This window comes from Notechis scutatus, chromosome 5 (assembly GCF_049901735.1).
Source record: "Notechis scutatus isolate UNSWTSFEM ecotype Mainland chromosome 5, rNotScu1.2, whole genome shotgun sequence".
Classification (NCBI taxonomy): Eukaryota; Metazoa; Chordata; class Lepidosauria; order Squamata; family Elapidae; genus Notechis; species Notechis scutatus.
Window position 1 is genome coordinate 788801 of NC_142013.1, and position 22281 is coordinate 811081.

The 22281-nt window shown below is 49.4% G+C and overlaps 1 protein-coding gene and 1 long non-coding RNA gene across 3 annotated transcripts in view; both read left to right on the plus strand.

The window, feature by feature from the left end:
* Positions 1-22281, plus strand: part of LOC148130324 (uncharacterized) — a 99005-nt gene that overhangs the window by 40138 nt on the left and 36586 nt on the right. The window lies entirely within an intron of this gene.
* Positions 1-22281, plus strand: part of INPPL1 (inositol polyphosphate phosphatase like 1) — an 80363-nt gene that overhangs the window by 21496 nt on the left and 36586 nt on the right. Inside the window, 7 exon segments of the mRNA XM_087967479.1 lie at positions 5630-5693; positions 10438-10588; positions 11374-11494; positions 13945-14085; positions 17115-17205; positions 18509-18601; positions 21721-21819. Coding sequence (XP_087823605.1) covers positions 5630-5693; positions 10438-10588; positions 11374-11494; positions 13945-14085; positions 17115-17205; positions 18509-18601; positions 21721-21819 — 760 coding nt within the window.

Here is a 22281-nt window from a genome sequence, read left to right on the forward strand (position 1 = left end):
TCTCTCTCTCTCTCTCTCTCTCTCTCTCTCTCCACTTTTGCATTTGGAGAGAAGAGTTATTTGTATAGCTGGGGGCAGGGAGAGAAAATTGGAATTCCCCCCCCCCCTCCCTTTGATTCCTCATGGTCTTCCTGGATGTCCAGGGGTGGGTTTTTCACGGGCTTCTGAGTCAGCCTGGGAATGTGACGGGAATGCACTGAGGTTGCCAGCCACAAAGTGGCACGTGGGACTCATTGCTGCTCCTGTTTTTTTCTGGTTTGTTCTTGCTCACTGGAGGCTCGGGAGGGAGGGAGGGAGGGAGGGCTGGCAGGAAACATAATGACAAGAAGGGGCCTTGGAGGTCTTCTAGTCCAACCCCCCCCCCATGCTCAAGCGGGAGACCCTATATACCATTTCAGACAAACGCTTATCCAACCTCTTAAAAACTTCCAGTGTTGGAGCGTTTACAACTTCTGGTGGCAAGTTGTTCCACGGACTAATTGTCGGGGAATTCCTCCTTAATTCTCCTTGATTAATTCCCACACATTGGGAAAAGAGGCCCCCAGGTCTCTCCTGCCCTCTTCCTTAATCTAGATCAGGGGTCCCCAAACTTGGCAACTTTTAAGGATTCCCCAGCCAGCTGTGCTGAAGGACTAAGACCACAATGGAAATAAATATTCAACCAATTTAATAAATCAAATACATTTAATATATACATGTAATAACTAAAATAAAATCAATAAACACGTGAGAATTCTTTTTTCTCCCTCTGTTCCATGTTCCCAACTGGACAAAAGACTAAATCAATATTGTTTTTGCAATGGAACAAGATGTTGCAGCTTTCTGAAAGCTTTCTCATTTATTTATTTTTTTAATGCTGAGGGTAAATTCTCTGGTTTTTGTTGTTGTTCCATACTTATTCCATTTTCAGTTTCTGAACTGATACTAAGTTCATTATAATGCTATATGCACCAAAACCTTTTTTTTATTTTTGGCTTCTAAACCCAAAATATTTCCCAATTGTACCATAATAGCTAAAGTTTGGTGAGCATGTGAGAGTTAAGATCAAGGTCTTCAAACTTGGCAACTTTAAGACTTGTGGACTTCAACAAAGCTGGCTGGGGAATTCTGGGAGTTGAAGTCCACAAGTCTTAAAGTGACCCAGGTTGGAGACCCCTGACTTAGATGGCCCTTCTGGTCTCTTCCAACTCTATCATTCCCGACTGGCTGAGGAATTCTGGGAGTTGAAGTCCACAAGTCTTAAAGTGGCCCAGGTTGGAGACCCCTGACTTAGATGACCCTTCTGGTCTCTTCCGACTCTATCATTCCTGGCTGGTTGGGGAATTCTGGGGGTTGAAGTCCACAAGCCTTAAAGAGACCCTGGTTAGAGACTCCTCGATCTAGATGGATTTTGCTACCCTCGCCATGCAGTTAGCAAGTACAGGAGGAGGAGGATGGGCTTTGCAGTCCTGGATGTCCCAAGGGATCCCAAGCTCGGCTTTCCTGACCCAGCTTCTGTGGCCCAGGGGTCTTGCCCGCCTGTCCTTTCGGGTCCACTCCCTCTCCCAAGCCAGCTGTTTTCCTCTGGCTTCCTGCAGACCTTGGGAAGGGAGTCCCGACAGCGGAGGAGCAGCTGCTGCTGGGTTTGTGGGTAGCTGGAATTTCACCCACACGCCCCACCCGGCAGCCTCTGAGCTCCGGCGTGGGGCAGGCCCTGGCAAGCCCTCCCCTGCCCCCTCCCAGCCTCTTTGTCTTCCTTTGGGGCTGGCAGAGCTTCCTTGGCATTTGGGTAGCCGGAGGGGCTTTTTTGGCAACACCTATGCCAAGGTGCCACCTCTGGATTTTATTCCCTGCAGTCCTGGCGGTCCTCGGCTTACGACCACCATTGGGCCCAGCGTTTCGGTGGCTAAGCGAGACCATTAAGTGAGTTTTGTCCCGCTTTACAACCTACCTTGCCACAGTCATTAAGTGAATCGCTGTAGCTGTTAAGCGAATCTGGATTCCACCTTGAGTTTGCTGGTCTGAAGGTCGCAAAAGAGGATGATGTGACCCCCGGGGGGGACGCTGCGACCGTCATAACTATGAGTCAGTGGCCAAGCGTCCGAATTTAGATCTCATGACCCGCCTGCACACCTGCATTAGTGCAAGATTCTTTGGGGCGCCGTTGGCATCTCACACACACGTCTGCCTGCACACCTGTGCTAGTGCAAGGCTCTTCAACTGCATCAACCTTCCTCTCTCTCTCTCACTCTCTCTCTCTCTCTCTCACACACACACACACCTGCCTGTCTGCTGGCACGAGTGTGTGCTTGCCTGCTAGTGCAAGACTTATCACCTTTGTCTGCCTGGCACGTCTCTGCTAGTGCAAGGTTCTTCTGGTAAATGTGTGTGTCAGCCATACACACAAAACACACACACACACACACACGTTTGCCTACCTTGCAGTGTGTGTGTGTGTGTGCTATTCAAGACTGATCAGCTGGGCTAGCACCCCCACACACACACTCAGAGGCACGGGGAGGATGCTTCCTCTTCTCTTGTCTCTCTCCTCTCTCTTTCTCTTTCTGTCCCTCTCTCTCTTTCACTCTTCACTCTCTCTCTCTCTCTCCTCTCTCTGTCTTCTCTTTCTCTCTCTCTTCTTTCTCTCTCTCTCCTCTCTCTGTCTTCTCTCTCTCTCTCCCCCCTCCTTCTCTTTCTGTCCTTCTCTCTCTTTCACTCTCTCTCACACCCTTTCTCTTTCTTTCTCCTCTCTGTCACTCTCTCTTTCCTTCTCTCTCTTCTTTCTGTCCTCTCTTTCACTCTTCTCTCTCCTCTGCTCTCTCTCTCTCTTCTCTCTCTCTCTCTCCTCTCTCTGTCTTCTTTCTCTCCCCCCTCTTTCTCTTTCTATCCCTCTCTTTTCTCTCTCTCTCTCTTTCTGTCCCTGTCTCTCTTGCCAGGGCTTCCTCCTGCCCTGCCATCTAAAGATAGGCTGCCCCCCCCCCCTCCGCCTGTGCTTTCCCCTGAGTCACGCCTGGCCGGACCATGTCCATGCCTGACGCAAGGGTGGCACGGAGCTTCCAGACCAGACCAGGAAACCGGTCCCTGGCATGAACCAGCTATAAATAATGGGGGGAGGATTCTTGGCTGCTGCCCATTAACCCTTGGCAAGGCCGATGTGGGGGAGGGGGGCTTTCATTGAAGGGGAGTCCGGAGGGGGCTTAAGCTGCTGGCATCTATGATTCTGCACATTCTTCCCCTTGTGCCCTGCGCCCAACAACAACCGAAGTAGGACGGTATCCAACCTTCGGCCACTTGAAGACTAGTGGACTTCATTCCCCAGAATTCCCCAGCCAGCATTGCTAGCCGAGGAATTCTGGGAGTTGAAGTCCACCAATCTTCAAATGACCAAGATGGCTGCCTTAGAACTAAGGGAATTTGAAGCATTTTCACCCCTCTGTCTGTTGTCTCCCCTGGGCCAGGAGCCCCCTTCCCTTCCTACAGAGAGATGCGTCGTGCAAACTCCGCTGGGATCCCTGTGGCTGTGGCACATGGGTAGGGGTGGTCCTTTGCTCGTGGCTTTGTAGCAATTCCTGGGACAGGCAAGGAAGGCCTCGCCCTGTGCAGGGAAGACGGCCGGAGCAGCTGGGGGCACCCGAGGCCCCCAAATCCCACCCTTAGGGCGACACCTCTTCCCGGTGGTGTCCAAAGGGGTGCAAACTTTGCCCTGCACCCCTTGACCCTAGGAAAGGGGTGCCTGAGGCCAGCAGCCCCTGGGGAAACACAGGTGAACAGTCTGGCTTCATCTCCTCCTGTCTCCCCCTTTTGAAATCAAGGGGGGAAGAGACAATCTCCCAAAGAGAGAGACTGCCCGCCCCCTCCCAAAGTCCCTCAGCCGGCTGGTCAGCTGGGTCAGCACAAGAGTCCTTTGTCCTGGTCTTCAGCTGCTTGGCTGGGCTATTCCTGGAAGGGGACCGTCTGAAGGGGATTAGGCCCTTCTGTGGGAGGCGGGGGGGGCAGCCAGAGAGACAGAATTGAGGGTCCTGGGGAGTTTTTTTGTGTGTGTGGGGGCAGCAGACCCAGATCATGCAGACCCCGCATTGGCAAACTCAGCCCCCCCCCACCTGCCCCATGGATCAAAAGGGCTGGCTTTGCAAGAGGAAGCAGCTTGATTGGTCTTTCAACAGGCAGTTTTTCACTTAAAACAGTTTGTTTAGTGTCGCTTCCAAGTTAAAACAGCCCTGAGGGGAGGGGAAAGGCAGGGGTCTCCAACCCTGGCAACTTTAAGATTGGTGGACTTCAATTCCCAGAATTCCTCAGCCAGCTTTGCTGGCTGAGGAATTCTGGCTGAGAATTCTGGGAGGAAGTCCGGTCTCAAGGCTTCTCTGCGAGAATTTGGGGAAGCTGTCTCAAGGCTCTCTGGGAATTCTGGAGTTGAAGTCGTAGTCTCAAGGCTTCTCGTGGGAGTTGAAGTCCGTAAGTCTCAAGGCTTCTCTGGCTGAGGAATTCTGGGAGTTGAAGTCCGTAAGTCTCAAGGCTTCTCTGGCTGAGGAATTCTGGGAGTTGAAGTCCGCAAGTCTTAAAGTTACCAAGTTTGAGGACCCCTGAAAAAAGGGACATGGCCTGTTTTTCACTCTTACGACCCTCTGGAGCCTCCTCAAGGTCACATGGTCAAAATTCAGGGGCTCAGCAAGCGACTTGTATTAAAGGCTGGTCTTTGCTGGCTGGGGATTTTGGGAACCTTACAGCTGCTAAAAGTTGAGAAATCCTCACCCGGAACCTTGTCAAGCAATACTAAATCAAGCCCAGGGCACGGATCTCTGTTTGCAGCCCCTTCCCCCAACTGGCCCCCTCCAGATCGGTGGGTCCTTTGGCCGCGTCCCTGGCCAGCCTCCTCCGAGTGGTGCCGGGGCAGAACAAAAGCCGTCCCCGTGCCAGGAATGCCAGCCTGTTCTTCCAAAGCGCTGCCTGTGCCGTTACGTGGCTGGCCGGCATGTCCTGACTTGCTGGAGGAACAGGGGCCCAATGGCCGCGTCCCTCCCGGCTGTCTCTTAAGGCCTAAGCCTTTGTTTGGGTCTGAGCTGAACCCGTCTGGCTCCTGCCAGTCTTTTCTCGCCTGCCCCAAATCCTCTGAGCTATTTCGGGCATGGAACGAACGTTGCGAGAAAGTTCCCAAGCTGACTGCCCTTAAACGGGGGTTAAAATGGAGAGGATGACTCCGAATGTTACGCTTCCTATTTTTGCCATGCTTGGCGTCGTCTTTCCTTTTTTTTGTATTTTTGTATTTTTTAACAACAAACATAAACATAAACTCAAAATATAAAACCTTCTTTCCATTGTACAATGTGTCAGTCGGTGTAAATTTTGTGCACAATATCAACAGTCCTTCTAACTACATTATTAAAATTTATTTTACATGAATATGCATATTATCTTATATTGTTCTTAATTACTGATTGGACTTTATTTATAAACTATATCATCCTTTTTGAGCAATTTTCAGTTTCTAAGATATCTCAATTCATAATATCATTCACTCCATTATAATTCATTATAACGTATTATCTTGTCTTACGTTTACTCTATCATTGTATTTATATTGTATTACAGCCTATATTCCTATTGTCTCTTCTAACCATTGATAATCTGACGTCTTCTTTCCTGTCTCTTTCAGGTTCCAGAAACATGTCCACACCTATCGGATTTTGCCTGACGAGGAGGAGTTTTTGGCTGTCCAGGTGAGCGCTTCCATTCGTCCTCTGGTTTCCCCAGCGGTGACCTTTTGAACCCCTTCTTGCTTGGAGTTAGGGATTCTCAGCCTGGAGGACTTTTAAGACTTGTGGACTTCAACTCCCAGAATTCCATGAAGCCGATGCTGGAGGGGGAATCCTGGGAAGTTGAAGTCTGCACAACTTAAAACTGGCTGAGAACCACTGCTTTAGTCAGGAGTATCGTTCCTTCAACACTTGTGCCTTTCCGAATTGCTCATCTGGAATGTCCCAGGCAGGCAATAACAGATTAACAAGAGTTGGAAGGGATCTTGGAGGTCTTCTAGTCCAACCCGCTGCTGAAGCAGGAGACTGTATACCATTTCAGGCAAACTGTGGTCCAATCTCTGCTTAAAAACCTCCAGTGGTGGACGATTCACCAGGAAGGATGGCTGGCTGGCTGGCTGGCTGGCTGGCTGGATGGCTGGAAGGAAGGAAGGAAGGAAGGAAGGAAGGAAGGAAGGAAGGAAGGAAGGAAGGAAGGAAGGAAGGAAGGAAGGAAGTTAGTTTGATCCTGACAGTCTCAGGGTTGACTCATCGTTCCATCCTTCCGAGGTGGGTAAAATGAGGACCCAGATTGTTGAGGGCAAGAGGCTGACTCTGCAAACCACTTAGAGGGGGATGTAAACCACTGTGAAGCGGTATATAAGTCTAAGGGCTATTGCTATTGCTATTACTATTCACAATTTCTGGTGGTAAGCTGTTTCACTGGTTAATATGCACCAAGACATATTCCTTGTGTGTGTCCAATCACACTTGGCCAATAAGGAATTCTGTTCTGCTCTATTATTTTCTATTTTATTCTATTCTATATTCTATTCTATTATTTTCTATTTTATTCTATTCTATATTCTATTCTATTATTTTCTATTTTATTCTATTCTATATTCTATTCTATTATTTTCTATTTTATTCTATTCTATATTCTATTCTATTATTTTCTATTTTATTCTATTCTATATTCTATTCTATTATTTTCTATTTTATTCTATTCTATATTCTATTCTATTCTATTCTATTCTATTCTATTCTATTCTATTCTATTCTATTCTATTCTATTCTATATTCTATTCTATTATTTTCTATTTTATTCTATTCTATATTCTTCAGTTTCCATCTGTTGCTTCTTGTCCTCCCTTCTGGGGCTTTGGAGAATAAATGGACCCCTTCCTCTTTGTGATACCCCCCCCCAATATTGGAAGACTGCTACCATGTCCCCTCTAGTCCTTATTTTCATCATAAACTAGACATACCCAATTCCCGCAACCGTTGTTCATATGTTTTATCCTCCAGTCCCCTAATCATCTAGGTTGCTCTTTTCTGCCCTCTTTCCAAAGTCTCAACATTTTTTTTTTATATTGTGATGACTAAAACTGGGTTCAATTTTCCAAATGTGGCCTCACCAAGGATTTATAATTGCTTATTTATTTATACAATAAATAAATATTATATTTATTTAGTTTAGTTTAGTTTACTTTATTGTCACTGCACCTCGCACAACGAAATCAAACACCACCTTCAGGGCACATCATGGCCATGAAAATAAACCCAAACACACACCCTTCACCCTCCACACACTGAACCGAAAACCCCTGATATTGCATTCATGTTGCACTATACAGTAGAATTCAACAGAGCTACAGCCCTGGGATAGAAGCTGTTTTTCAGCCTATTTGCCCTGTTATTATTATCCCCCTGTACCGTCTGCCAGATGGTAATAGTTCAAAAAAAAAGGCTTCCCAGGATGAGATGGATCTTTGAGGATGTTTTGAACTTTCTTGAGGCAGTGGGAGCTATGAAGCTCTTCCAAAGAGGGGAGAGGGCAACCAATGATCCTCTGGGCAATGACATTCACCCTCTGGAGTGCTGTCCCATCAGCCACTGTGCAATTGGCAAACCATATAGAGGTGCAATAAGTTAAGATACTCTCTGTGGTGCAGCGGTAGAAGGTCACCAGCAGTTTTTCATTCAGTTTTTCATTTATTGTACCCTATGACTATCATTAAGTGTTGTACCTGATGATTCTTGACTCTTGACGAATGTATCTTTTCTTTTATGTGCACTGAGAGCATTTGCACCAAGACAAATTCCTTGTGTGTCCAATCACACCTGGCCGATAAAAGAATTCTAATTCTTATTCTATTCTGTTCTGTTCTACTCTACTCTACTCTACTCTACTCTACTCTACTCCACTCTACTCTACTCTACTCTACTCCACTCCACTCCACTCCACTCCACTCCACTCCACTCCACTCCACTCCACTCCACTCCATTCTGTTCTATATATTCTATTCTATTCTTTCTTATTCTATTCCATTCCATTCTATAAAGGGATATTAACACTTCACATGACCTTGATTCTAACCCTCTGTTAATGCTGCCTAGAAGAGTTTACCAGACCAAACAGGCTGACGGTGATAAGTAGAGGACAATGGCCCATGGAGGAATCTAATAGTGGGAATTCTGGATGCTGAATTTCTAAAAATTTCTTGGGCTACGCATTTCCGTGTCCTGCTTCCCTGCCAGACCTTCCTTTGTCCCCTTCCTGATGCTGAGCTCTGTATGAAGGTTTTCTCTTCCGCCCCCCCGCCTGGAACTGGCCCAACAGGAAGACAAATAGAGGCCTGGGGGCTGCCGGAGAGAGCCATGCCGGGAAATTTGGGTCATGCGCCTCCTTTTCTGCATGCGGCATCTTCCCGGCTGCTTCTCTTGGGCAGCCCCGGCTGGTGAGAGCCCAGCAGATGCCCACACAGTGCTGATCTTGGGGCGAGGCCAGCTGGACTCATTGACGGGGCAACAGGGACGCTATTGTGCTCCTTGCCAAGGAGGAATAAGTGAGGAGGCGGGCGAAGGGTGCGCCAGCTGCGGAAAGGAAGTTTGTGGGCTGACGGGGCATCCTGAGCCAGCCGTTTGGTCTGCGTGGCAAGCGGGCAGCCGAGCCAGGCCAGAATGGGCCAGCCGGAGCCCCCTGGCCGGGACACGTCCACCCCAAAGATTAGCTTCATCCTGGCTAAGCCAGAACCATAGTTAATCCTTCCCAGAGGCTGACTGGGGGTCTTTCTTAAGAAATCAAACACAAGGTACACATAGTCCTTGAATGATAATAGCTCATTGACTGACCGTCTGAAATTATAAAGGCACTGAAAAATGTGGCTTTTCACCATTTCTCACACTTGACACCAGAGGTCTCCAACCTTGGCCCCTTTAAGACTTGTGGACTTCAACTCCCACAATTCCCCAGCCAGCCATGAATGATAGAGTTGGAAGAGACCAGAAGGGCCATCTAAGTCAGGGGTCTCCAACCTTGGCCACTTTAAGACTTGTGGACTTCAACCCCCAGAATTCCCTAGCCAGCCATGAATGATAGAGTTGGAAGAGACCAGAAGGGTCATCTAAGTCAGGGGTCTCCAACCTTGGCCACTTTAAGACTTGTGGACTTCAACCCCCAGAATTCCCTAGCCAGCCATGAATGATAGAGTTGGAAGAGACCAGAAGGGTCATCTAAGTCAGGGGTCTCCAACCTTAGACTCATAGACTTCAACTGCCAGAATTGCTCAGCCAGCTTTGCTGGCTGGGGAATTCTGGGAGTTGAAGTCCACAAGTCTTAAAGTGGCCCAGGTTTTGAGACCTCTGCTTTATACAAATAACTCCAGGAGGCAAGCTTATCCAGCACAACTTTCTCTTCCAGTTTCCCCCACAACAACAGTTCTGTGACGGGGGCTGGGCAGAGAGAAAGGGAGTGGCCCACGGTCACCCAGCCGGCTTTCCTAGCTAAGGCAGGTCTTGAACTCGTGTCTTCTTGCTTTCTAGACAGTAACTTGACAACAACCAGGACAGGCCCCCAAACTTCAGTATAACAGCGTTGGAAGGGACCTTAGAGGTCTTCTAGTCCAACCCCCTGCTCAAATAGGAGACCTTGTACCACTCTAGACAAATAGCCATCCTGTCTTTTCTTATGAACCTCCAGCGATGGAGCAGCCACAATTTCTGGAGGCCAGTTGTTCCATCGGTTAATTCTTCTCCCTGCTAGGAAGTTCTCCTGAGTTCCAGGATGCCTCTCTCCTTGATGACTTTCCACCCGTTGCTTCCTGTCTTCTGGGAGGAAGGGGGCTTGGGTGAGGGGTTGGACTAGATGACCTACAAGGTCCCTTCCAACTCTGTTAATCTAACCTGAACTGATTGACCCCCTCCTCTTTGTGGCAGCCCCTCAAATACTGGAAGAGTGATATTGTGCCGACAGAGAGAGGGGGGGGAGGGGAGGGAGGGAGGGGGGAGAGAGGTGGGAAGAGGAGGGGAGAGAGGGAGGGAGAAGGAGGGAGGGAGAGAGGGAGGGAAGGGGAGGGGGAGAGGGAGGGAGAGGAAGGGAGGGAAGGGGAGGGGAGAGGGAGGGAGAGGGAGGGACTAAGGGGAGGGGGAGGGAGGGAGAGGGAGGGAGGGAGAGAGACGGAAGGAGGAGAGGGAGGGAGGGAGAGAGAGGGGAAGGAAGGGGAGGGGGAGAGGGAGGGAGGGAGAGGGAGGAAGGGAGAGAGAGAGGGAGAGGTGGCTGAATTCCCCCCGTCTGCAGCCCAGGGCCCCCCAAGCTGCCCTCCCCAGTCCTCCCCGTTCTCAGGGGGGATCCTGGTGTCCCCTCTTCTCCCCAGGCAGGCGGCTCCTCCCTCCCTGAGGCCTCCTGGGGTCCTTCGGCCTGCTGGACGGTGTCCTTCCCTTCCCGCAGACGTCCCAGGGAGTCCCGGTGCGACGTTTCAAGACGCTGAGCGAGCTGATTGCCCTCTACCTGCAGCCAAACCAGGGCCTGGCCTGCACTCTGCTCTTCCCTGTGGAACGGGAGAAGGAGAAAGAGAACGCGGAGGAGAGGGACTATTCCGGTACCAATCAGACCCTCCCCTCCCTCCCTCCTTTTCCCTTCCTTCTCCCCTCACACCCTTCCATTTCTTTCTTCCTTTCCCATCTCTTCCCTTCCCTCCTTCCTTCCTTCCTTCCTTCCTTCCTTCCTTCCTTCCTTCCTTCCTTCCTTCCTTCCTTCCTTCCTTCCTTCCTTCCTTCCTTCCTTCCTCCTTTCTTCTTCCCTCCCTCCCTCCTTTTTTCCTTCTTTCCTCTTTCCCTCCATCCCTTTCTTTCTTTTCTTCCTTTCCTTTCCCGTCCCTTCCTCCCTCTCTTCCTCCTTTTTACTTCCTTCCCTCCCTCACACCCTTCCATTCCTTTCTTCCTTCTCTTCTTCCCATCTCTTCTCTTCCCATCTCTTCTTCTCTTCTCTTCTCTTCCCTTCCCTTCTCTTCTCTTCTCTTCTCTTCTCTTCTCTTCTCTTCTCTTCTCTTCTCTTCTCTTCTCTCTCTCCTCTCCCCTCCCCTCCCCTCCCCCCCTCCTCTCCTCTCCTCTCCTCTCTTATGTTCTCTTCTTCCTTCCTTCTTTTCTCCCTCCCTCCCTCCCTCCTTCCCTCCCTCCCTCCCATCCATTCCTTTCTTTTCTTCCTTTCCTTTCTTGTCCCTTCCCCTCCTTCCCTCCCTCCTTTCTTTCCTTCTATTACTTTTTTCCTTCATACCTTTCCTTTCCCTTCCCTCCTTCATTCCTCCCTTCCCCTCCCTTCCTCTTCCTGCCGCTGTTCCTGGTTGTTCTGGGGAGGCCACATGGCAGCTGATTTTCTCTCTCGCAGACGGGGAGGACGAGAAGCCCCCCTTGCCCCCTCGCTCGGGCTCCACCAGCATTCCTGGGGGCAGCAGCCCCTCCCTCCTGGCGACAACCCCCCCTGCAGTGCAGGACCGAGCCCTGGAAAGGTAAGGCGGAATCCCAGGCTGGGAGAAGAACAGGACCCCCCCCCAGCCCCCCACCTCAACCCACAGATGCACCCCTCCCCCACCCTCTGGGCTAAGACCCACCGACCTCCAGGCTTCCCTTTTTGGGGGGAGGAAAAAGGCAGGATTTATTCACTGGAAAAGTACACAACTTGATGCACTAGCAACTTGGTACAGGTAGATCTGCTTTTATTTCTTTATGGATTTATCAGTTGAATTGATGCCTAAAAAAAAAAGGAAATGCCCAAAAGAATAGAACCATCACAGCAAAACACAGAACAAGATTTACAAGCACTATAAAACGGAACCCTGTAAAATAAAAATAAAAAATTAAAGCAACGTTCGGTGTTTCACCCAAAAGTCTCCTGCAGAAATCTGAGGCTTCGAAACCAGAATTAAGATCAAATCAATATTTGGTGTTAGCACGGATGACGTTAGCTAGTTTGGTAATGAGACGTCTGCAAGGAAACCCACCAAGGGCTTGGCTTCTTGTAAGGTCACTGCAAGAAATACTGGTGGCCCAGCACCTGAATTTTGGTCTTGTGACCCTGGAGATGCTGCAGGGGTTGTAAGTGCGAGGACCGGTTGTAAGTCTCTTTTTTTCCACCCCTGTGCAGCCAGTAGCAGAATCAAACAGTGAGGAAGGACAGGGACCAGTCCGGGAGTCGAGAGGATTCGGACGAGGGTCCTGCGTTCGATGCAGGGATGGGGCCAGGACTATCTGGGAGTGGGGGTGCTGCCTTCAGAGCCTTTGGAGTCTGGCAGCAGCAGAGAGGAAGAGGACCCAGGGGAGCCTGTTCCCAGTGTGTGTATGCACAGAGCTGCCAGAAGGCAAGAGCAGCTGAGACAAAAGGGGCGACTCAGGAGTAAGGCTGGGAGGTGACGGCCCCTCCCATAAGGGATAAAAGTCAAACCTCGATGACGAAACCTTTTGCAGGAAGTAAAGCAGTTCAATTAGATTCCGAGTCCTTCTTGAAGCTCTGCGTACTCTGGTGGGTTTTTTCTGGTACTTCGGGTGGGTTCTGTTATAATTCCTTTGGAGACTTCTGTTTTTGGCAACATTCCCCAGCACTGGCAAGCATGGGCTAATTGTTGTGGTTCGCCGGCAGCGGGTGCGGACGGCTGAGGCCTCGGAGAGCGAGGACTCGGATGAGGGGCCTGTGTGGGATGCAGGGATAGGGCCAGGACCATCAGGAAGTGGAGTGCGGCCTTTGGAGCTTGTGGGGGCTGGCAGCAGTGAGGAAGAGGCCCCCGAGGAGCCTGGGCCGTGCATGTGCACAGAAGGAAAGAGCAGCTGCAGCAGCACGGGCGACGCGGGAGTAAGGCTGCAAGATAATGGCCCCTCCCTTTAGAGGTAAAAGCCAGCTGAGAACCCGGAGTTCTTTGCAGGAAGCAAAGAAGTTTTTGCACTCAAGCCTTGTGGACGTTCGGAGTATCTGAGTTGGTGTTTGGAGACTCTTTGATTTATTGTTTAGTAACTTTATCTGGTGTTCTTGGCAGCCTTGCAAAAACTTGTCCAGGCTCTTTCTTATCGGAGCTAATTAGTTGGAAGCAGCCTTTGATCTGTGAAGGAAGCGGGTTCGTAAATGAAACATTAAAAGGTTGTGCTGTTACCTTTGTCTTGTGTTTGCTCTCTTGGAATCAGTATAGGTCAGATCACTTATCTTGGGGAACTGTGTATAATTAGTTCTGGCTGGAAATGAAAGTAATTTATTTTATTTTTATTTTTATTTATTTATTTTATTTTGTCAAGCGATTATTAGATAACAGGTATAAGTATATACATAGTTATGAATATATGAAATGGGTACATATAAGAAGAATAAAAGAAACAATAGGACAGGGACGGTAGGCGCATAGGTGCGCTTATGCACGCCCCCTACAGACCTCTTAGGAAAGGGGTGAGGTCAAGAATAGACAGTCAAAGGTTAAAGTTTTTGGGGTTTCCTAGCGTTGCATTAAAAAGGTTTTGCTTTTCAAACAAGTTTGTGTTTCAATCAAGTATTTTGTTTATTACCATATTTTCGGAAGGTACATCATCTATTTTCCAGCTTTGGGCATAAGCAATTCTTGCCGCTGTTAATATGTGTTGTACGATGTATTGGATATGTTTCTTCAGGTTTCCTTTGATCATCCCCAATAAGAAAGTTTCTGGCTTAAATTCAATACCGTACCCTGTAATTTCTCTTATCCATTTCTTCCATTTTTCCCAGTAATTTTTTTAACTGTGGGGCATTGCCACCACGTATGATAGTATGTCCCGTCCGTGAGCTTACATTTCCAACATTGCAGTTTCATATTCGGGTATATTTTGGCCAATCTTGCCAGTGTCAAGTGCCTCCAGTGGGTGTTTCAGTACGTTTGACGAAGCCTGGGTCAGAACAGTGATGCGTTGAAACACGGGCTCATTTCTTTTTTTCCTTGTCTCTCAGCCCCACCAATGGACTCAGCACCATTTCCCACGAATACCTGAAAGGCAGCTACTCCCTGGACCTGGAGGCGGTGAAGGGAGGGGCCAGCAACCTGCCCCACCTCAACAAAACCCTCGTCACATCCTGCCGGCGCCTGCACAGGTGAGGCCATCCGCACGAGCCTACGATTGTGGGCCGAGCAGGGACAAAAAGAGCTCGAGAAGTGGGCGGAGCCTGGGAAACGGGCCCTCTGTCGGTTGATAGGAATGCTGGTTTAATACCGGTCTGTCAGGTACAGGCAGTCCTCGAGTTACGACAGACAAATCCGCCCAAAATGTATGTTACTGAGTGAAGAATTTGTGAAGTGAGTTTTGCCCCATTTTACGACTTTTCTGGCCACCGTTGTGAAGTGAATCATTGCATTTGTTAAGCGAGTCACCCGGTTGTTAAGTGAATCTGGATTCCCCCTTGACTCTGCTCATCAGAAGGTCGCAAAAGGGGATCTCGTGACGCCAAGGGGACACTACAGCCGTCATAAATACGAACCAGTTGCCAAGCGTCCGAATTTTGATTATACGACCGTGGGGGATGCTGTAACGGTCGTAAGGGTGATATGTGACTTTTTTTTTTCCGTGCCTTTGTAACTTGGAATGGTCACTAAATGAACTGTTATAAGTCGAGGAGTATAAAAGGTGCCTTTTTTTTCCCCCAAGAGGCAACTGGACCTACCTTGGTTTTTCTTTTGAAGACATTTCGCCTCTCATCCAAGAAGCTTCTTCAGCTCTCAGCTCTCTCTCTGGCTGGGGAATTCTGGGAGTTGAAGTCCTCCAGGCTGAAAGGGGCCAAGGGTGGAGACCCCCGCTAGAAGAGAACAAACTTGCTCACGGCACATGGTGGATCCCTGAGTCCAAGAACGGGGCTTCTCTGTGTCGATTCACTTCAGCAATCTTGAGCTTTTCGCATCCAGCCCAAAATAATTCCCTTTGGGCTAGACGAATTCCCATTTCTAAGGCTACGCTGGAATTTGCTTACGTGGCACAATGGGCCGAGCAGTATATTTTAATACCGTCTTGCATTATTTTTTTCCCCTTTGGCATGTCTCCCTGTTAGAAATCCGGGGTGTAAGATTTCAGAGCAATTATCTCAGTGGTGGGAGAGGAAATTACAGGGTGTCTCGTCCTTCTGACCATCGTCGGCCTTCGCAGGAGAGACCAGCCAGGGTCTCGATAGACACAGATGAAGGGTTTCCTCTTTAGGAAAGGGCCTTCAAAGTTGGAGACTTTAAGACAGGGGTGTCCAACCTTGGCCACTTTAAGACTTGTGGACTTCAATTCCCAGAATTCCTCAGCCAGCTTTGCTGGCTGAGGAATTCTGGGAGTTGAAGTCCACAAGTCTTAAAGTGGCCAAGGTTGGACACCCTGCTTTAAGACAAGGACCTTCAAACATGGCAAGTTTAAAACTGGTGAACTTCAACTCCCAGAATTCCTGAGCTACCATGACTGGAGGAGGAATTCTGGGAGTTGAAGTCCACAAGTCTTAAAGCTATCAAGTTTGAAGACACACACACACACACACACACACACACACGGCTTTAAGACTTGGGAACTTCAACTTGAACTTACCTTTTTAATTTGAAGGCTTGTGAACTTCAACAGAGCTGACAGGCCCTCCTTCAAGCAGGTCCACCTGGTGGGACCGAGAAGAAGGGCCTCCTCCATGGTGGCTCCCTTCCTGTTATTTGAAGGACCGTCTTTTCTCAGTCATATCTACGCATCTCAACTGTTGGGGTTCGCCAGCAGTAGGTGTGGACGGCTGAGGTCTGGGAGAGCGAGGACTCGGATGAGGGGCCTGCGTGGGATGCAGGGATGGGGCCAGGACCATCAGGGAGTGGAGTGCGGCCTTCTGAGATGGTGGAGGCTGGCAGCAGTGAGGAAGAGGCCCCCGAGGAGCCTGTGTCCAGTGCACATGCACACAGGGCTGCTCGAAGGAAAGAGCAGCTGCAGCAGCATGAGAAACTCGGGAGTAAGGCTGCAAGATAATGGCCCCTCCCTTAAGAGATAAAAGCCAGCTGAGAAACCCGAGTTCTTTGCAGGAAGCAAAGAAGTTTTCCCACTCAACCTTGTGGACGTTCGGAGTAGCTTGGTTGGTGTTTGGAGACTCTTTGTGTTTGAAATATTTCTTACTAACTTTATCCAGTGTTCTTGGCAGCCTTGCACCACCTTGGCCAGGCTCCTTCTTATCGGAGACAGTTAGTTGGAAACAGCCTTTTAACCGGGAAGGAACAGAATTCTCAGAAAAGCACTAAAAGGTTTTGCTTTTATCTCTGTCTGATGTTGTTTACTTGGAACAAAGTTTGGGTCACAACACCACCAGAGAGAGGAGACAGGAGATGTTAGGGGTCTCTTCTCTTAGGGAGGTCCATCTGGTGGGACCAAGAAGAAGGGCCTTCTCCGTAGTGGCTCCCTCCCCGTGGAACATCATCCCTGCAGGGAATAAGAAGACTGGCCCCCACCTTCACCCTCTTTCAAGAGGCCCTGAAGACGTGTTTCTGCCAAGGGGCATGGAGGTCCTTCGGAGGGATACGGAGCCCATCTAGGGGGTTGGCTTGATGGTTGCCGCCAGAAGGGTGGGGACTATGGGTTTTGTGTTCGGGGTTTTACTCCTATAAGCCACCCGGAGTCACCCTAAGTGAGTTGGGCGGCCATATACATATTCTAGGGACGTGGTGGCTCAGGGGACCGAGACGCTGAGCTTGTTGATCAGAAAGGTTGGCAGTTCGGCGGTTCGAATCCCCAGCGCCGCATCACGGAGTGAGCCCCCGTTGCTGGTCCCAGCAGCTTCTGCCAACCTAGCAGTTCGAAAGCACGTAAAGAAAATGAAAGTAGAAAAATAGGGATCCCTTTGGTGGGAAGGGAACGGCGTTCTGTGCGCCTTCGAAGGCGTTTAGTCCTGCCGGCCACATGACCACGGAGACGTCTTCGGACGGCGCTGGCTCTTCTTCGGCTTTGTAATGGGGATGAGCAGCGCCCCCTAGAGCCGGAAACCACTAGCATGGATGTGCGAGGGGAACCTTTATTTACCTTATGCATATTCTAAAGAAACTTTTCTGCAAAGAGTCCTGGCTCGGGACCCAGTTTGGGGGTCTGCATTCAACAGGAGGCTGACTCCTCTGTGTCTTCTTCTCCTTCCAGCGAGGTGGACAAAGTCTTAGCAGGCCTGGAGATCTTGTCCAAGGTGTTTGACCAGCAGAGCTCCCCAATGGTGTCTCGCATCCTGCAGCAGGTAAGGGGTCTCAAAGAAGGGAGAATTTTTTCCAGGTCTGGGTCCATGCATGGCCGTTCTTCAACTGAGGGGTCTGGGGTATTGACAGCCTTCCCTTTGCTCTGGTCCTTGTTTCCTGGAGGTCTCTTGGCCCCAACGTTCCTTCCCTCTTGAAGGGAGGGTGGAGAAACAATTGTGTTGTGTGGAGGTTGTAGGCCAAGGTTGTTGGCCAGCTTTAAGGCTTGTGGACTTCAACTCCCAGAATTCCCCAGCCAGGGAATTCTAGGAGTTGAAGTCCACACGTCTTAAAGTGGCCAAGGTTGACAAACATGGATGTAGGACAGGGATCCCCAAAGTTGGCAATTTTAAGACTTGTGGACCAACTCCCAGAATTCTGGGAGCTGAAGTCCACAAGTCTTAAAGTGGCCAAGTTTGGAGACCTCTGCTAGAGATCAAAGATCTTCAATCTTGGCAGGTTTAAGGCTTGTGGACTTGGACTCCCAGAATTCCTGAGCTAACATGACCGGAGGAAGAATTCTGGGAGTTGAAGTCCACAAGTCTTAAAAGTGGCCAAGTTTGGAGACCTCTGGTGTAAGCCAAGAAGCAACAGAAGAGCTGGCCTTCTGGAGGTATGGACGCTCCATCTCTGGAAGTTTCGCTTGAAGTTCAGCCAGATGTTTCTATGGGGGTGATCTGAGGATCCTTGCCTTACCAAGGGGGTAGATTAGAAGACCACCAACGGATCTTCCATCCCTGGATTCTGGGATTCCATGAGATGTCTTCATAGGCGACCCTGCCCAAATAGATCTTCAGAATGTAGCTTTATCTGGAGATGGATTTGGGTCGAGTCTACCTGGTGGAAGGGAAGAGGTGAAGAGCGGGTTTTTCATAAGCAGTGTCAGGATTATTTGAAGTCTTCTATTACCAGGGTTGAGTCCTTAGTATTTTTTTTTGTGTTTATTCCATTGTTGGTTGGTGGAAAGGCTACAGGAACCATCAACTAATGAGATGGAGGCTGTTTTTTTTTTAAATTATTGTGGTCTCCCCACCCCCCAAATGAAAGTGACAAAGAACCCGTATGGGTTGGGGTCAGTCACCTTGATTCCCTCCATGTCCCTCCAGCAGACAATCCTGGGCAGGAGTCACTTTCCTTGGTTGGACAATAAAATCCCCTGTTATTCCGCCATTCCTCTCAGCTGTCGTTGGTGAGGACCTGGAATATTTGGGCCCAGTTGGATTCTGGCACCCTTGGACTATCTAGGGGCCCCTAAGCCTCCATCTTAAACCTTCGGTTGTTCAAAACTCCCATCTTGTTTACTTCCAGACTGCCGGGCAGACAGGAGAGGGGCAGGAGTTGGACAGTTTGGTCCTGAAGCTGTCCATCTTGAAGGACTTCCTCTCCAATATTGAGAAGAAGGTAAGTCTTCTTCTAGCCTGATCTATCTTTGGCTGAGGAGCATCCAAGGGTCTCTTCAGGAAGCTTTCCTGGCCCCCAAACTATGCTGTCGCCCAAGGAGCCCAGGAGGACCCGCTCCCCAAGGGCTTCAGAACTTTTCTCTCGTCCGGGGGTCAGCAACATGCTCTCAGGGCTCCAGCAGTGACCCCCATTTGGATCATGAGTCTCGAGCCAAACTTCCAAAACTTCAAAAGGATTTATTGGGAGTTAACATGTCCGGCACTGCCTGGGTGTAGCCGACTCCGAGACACATCATTCATTGTCACCCTTGACCCTGGTTTTCCCCCCTGCACCCCCTGGATGTATCCTAATCCATATCCTCCAATGGGACCCATCCATAGCCCAGAGTCATCCATCAGGCTCTCCAGTTAGAATTTTGCGGGGCAGAAACTTCGGTCACCTAGTTACTATCTTCGAAAACATTTATGGAATACAGTTTCAATTTGCAAGCTGCTGCACTGCTCCTGCCTCCCTTTCTGTTGGCAACTCTAAAAGACTAGAGAAATATTTTATGAGTTGACACCCACAGCTCTGGCGCCACGTGTGGCTCTTTCACCCCTCTGCTGCGACTCCCTGATGCTCAAAATATGTGTCACAACCACCAATGTGTGTGACACCTGCCGGTACGCCATTTATTGAGCTTTACGACCTCCAGTAGGCCAACCATGGATAGATCCAAGAAAAGAAAAGTTTCAGAAGAAAACAGAACATTTAATTCAACTACACGGGCTAGTTTTGTGGCCGCTCAGGAAATAGTCAGGCAATGGGAAGGGTTTTTGTGGCTCCTGGTGTTTTCTTTTCTGTGTGGAATGGCTTGAAACGGCTCTTTGAGTGTTTCAAGTTGCCGACCTCTGCTCTAGTTGGTACCATCCATGGAGCTTAAATTCCCTAATATAGGTAGTCCTGTATTTGTTTAGTGTCCCTTTGAAACAACAACGAAACTGAACATAGTGACTTATGACCAGGGGTGAGATTCATTTTTTTTAACAACCGGTTCTATGGGCGTGGCTTAAGTGGTGGGCGTGGCTTGGTAGTCATGTGACTGGGTGGACATGGCTTGGTGGTCATGTGACTGGGTGGGCGTGGCCAACTCAACATCACTCACATTGAGGCATGCATCTCCTCGCCCGGCCTCTCATGACCGTGGGGATGCTGCAACAGTCGTAAGTGTGAAAAATGGTCATAAGTCACTTTTTTCAGTGCCATTGTAACTTTGAATGGTCCCTCCACACAAGCAAAGTACCAGCAAAGGAGGGGGAAAAAACTCCAGAGAAGTTCCTGAGACAGGAAGTCTAGTCCTGCCAAGAATGTAATAGGGGTAAACGGAGAGGCAGTTTCTGTAAGCAACACCAGAATGTTTCCTTCCTGCCTTCCTTACAGGATTAGCCCTGTAATTTCTTCTAACAACCGGTTCTCCGAACTGCTTAGAAGGTTAACAACCGGTTCTAGCGAATAGGTGCGAACCAGTAGAATCCCACCCCTGCTTATGACCGTTTTTCACACAACCTACAGTCACGCAAGAAAAATTTGGTTTGTGGCAAGTGCCATATGTTTATCAGAGTTGCAGAGTCCCAAGGTCACCTAGGCCCCTCTTGCAACCTTCCCAGCTGGCTTCTGACAACCAAAATCAACGGGAGAGGTTGGGTTCCCTCAATGACCACAAGATTCACTTTACCTGCAGTGATTCACTTAACAGCCATGGCCCAAAAAATGGTTTTAAAATTGAGTGCCAGTCGCTTAACAACCGTCTTGCTTTAACAAGAGAAATTATGGTCATCGGTCCAGGAATACCTGTTTGTAAGGGAAAGTTTTGTGTTGTTTTAACCCGAGCAGTTAGACCAGTGATGGCTAACCTTTTCGGCATGCGCATTTCCAAAATGCAATGTGTGCATGTCACCTGCGCATGCACCCCGCCCCCATGCACATGCCCCGCCCCCATGCACATTCATGCACATCCCATTGCATGTGCCCTGTGCATGCGCCCAGCCCTCCTGTGCATGCATGGCAGAGACCTGAAGACCAGCTGACCAGCGGGAGGCATGTACACATGCATGGCGGAGCTGAGCTGGGGCGAGAGCTCGCATGCCCACATAGATGGCTCTGCATGCCACCTCTGGCACGCCTGCCCTAGGTTCGCCATCACGGAGTTAGGCTACCGTGTGCCCAATTGGGGTGCTTTCTACAAATTTGAGTCACAAGTCCATCCTCCACAGCCAGCTTCGGGTGGGTACCGAATTGGGAAAGGCCAAATAGATTTCCAAGGACCAAACAATGGTGGGCAGGAGAATTAGGCTGCTAAATGGCCGCTGAAAGGAGCCGGTGGACATTTGGAAAGAGGGCAGGAACTCCAATCTCTGGAATTCCTTGGAAAAGAATTAGGAGGGGAGGGAAAAGGAGGCCGAACACTTTGAGGTACCGATGAATAGAGGGAGCGACTGTTCTGACCCAAAACTTGTTCCAAAGAGAGCAACACCAAACGGAGGTAACAGCAAAACCTTTTAACTTTCTTTTCAAATCCTGTTCCTTCCCGGTTAAAAGGCTGTTTCCAACTAATTGTCTCAGATAAGAACGAGCCTTGCCAAGGTGGTGAAAAGCTGCCAAGAATGCTAGATAAAGCTGCCAAGAAATATTTCAAACACAAAGAGTCTCCAAATACCAACCAAGATACTCTGAACGTCCACAAGGCTTTAGTGCACAAACTGCTTTGCTTCCTGCAAAGAACTCCGGGTTCTCAGCTGGCTTTTATCTCTTCAGGGAGGGGGCCTTTACCTTGCAGACTTACTCCCGAGTCACCGGTGCTGCTGCAGCTGCTCTTTCCTTTGAGCAGCCCTGCGTACACCTGCACTGAGCACAGGCTCCTCGGGGACCTCTTCATCGCTGCTGCCAGCCCGCACAGTCTCCGAAGGCCGCACTCCACTCCCTGGTGGTCCTGGCCCCGTCCCTGCATCACCCACAGGCCCCTCATCCGAGTCTTCGCTCTCCGAGTCCTCAGCCGTTCGCACCTGCTGCTGGCGAACCCCAACAGCCAGGGGATGGATTGAGGAGGCTGGTGTAAAGGCCCCGTGTTGTATCTCTTGCAGGCCCTCAAAGCTCTCCAGGACATGAGCTCCACCGCCCAGCCTGGACAGGCTCAGCCATCTTTTCGCAAAGTGAAGAGCATCCCCGTTCAAACATTCGAGGTAAGAGATGAGGACTGTAACAACAATGTGAATCTGTTTTCTTTTTTTTTTAAACCCTGAAGCCTGTAAAATACGGATCAATATTTAAACATGTCTTCCTGAGGAAATCCAGAGGCTGGATTAGATTGGATTAGAATGGAATGGGATGGAATGGGATGGAATGGAGTGGAATACTTTATTTGATCAAGTGGTTGTGATTAGGCACACCAGGAATTTGTCTCCAATGCAGAAGCTCTCAGTGTATGTGCAAAGCAACAAAATAGTGATAATCATAATCTTAATATCAATAAGAGACATGTGACAGCCAGATGTTATCTGGATGGAAATTGAGCTTCCTTTTATGGAGCCTTGGATAGATCAGGGGTCGCCCACCTTTTGGACCTCAGGGACCACCAAACTCTTCATTTTAAATCCCGCGGACCAGAGACCCTGGGAAAATCCCCCAAAAAGTCTTCAGGAAAA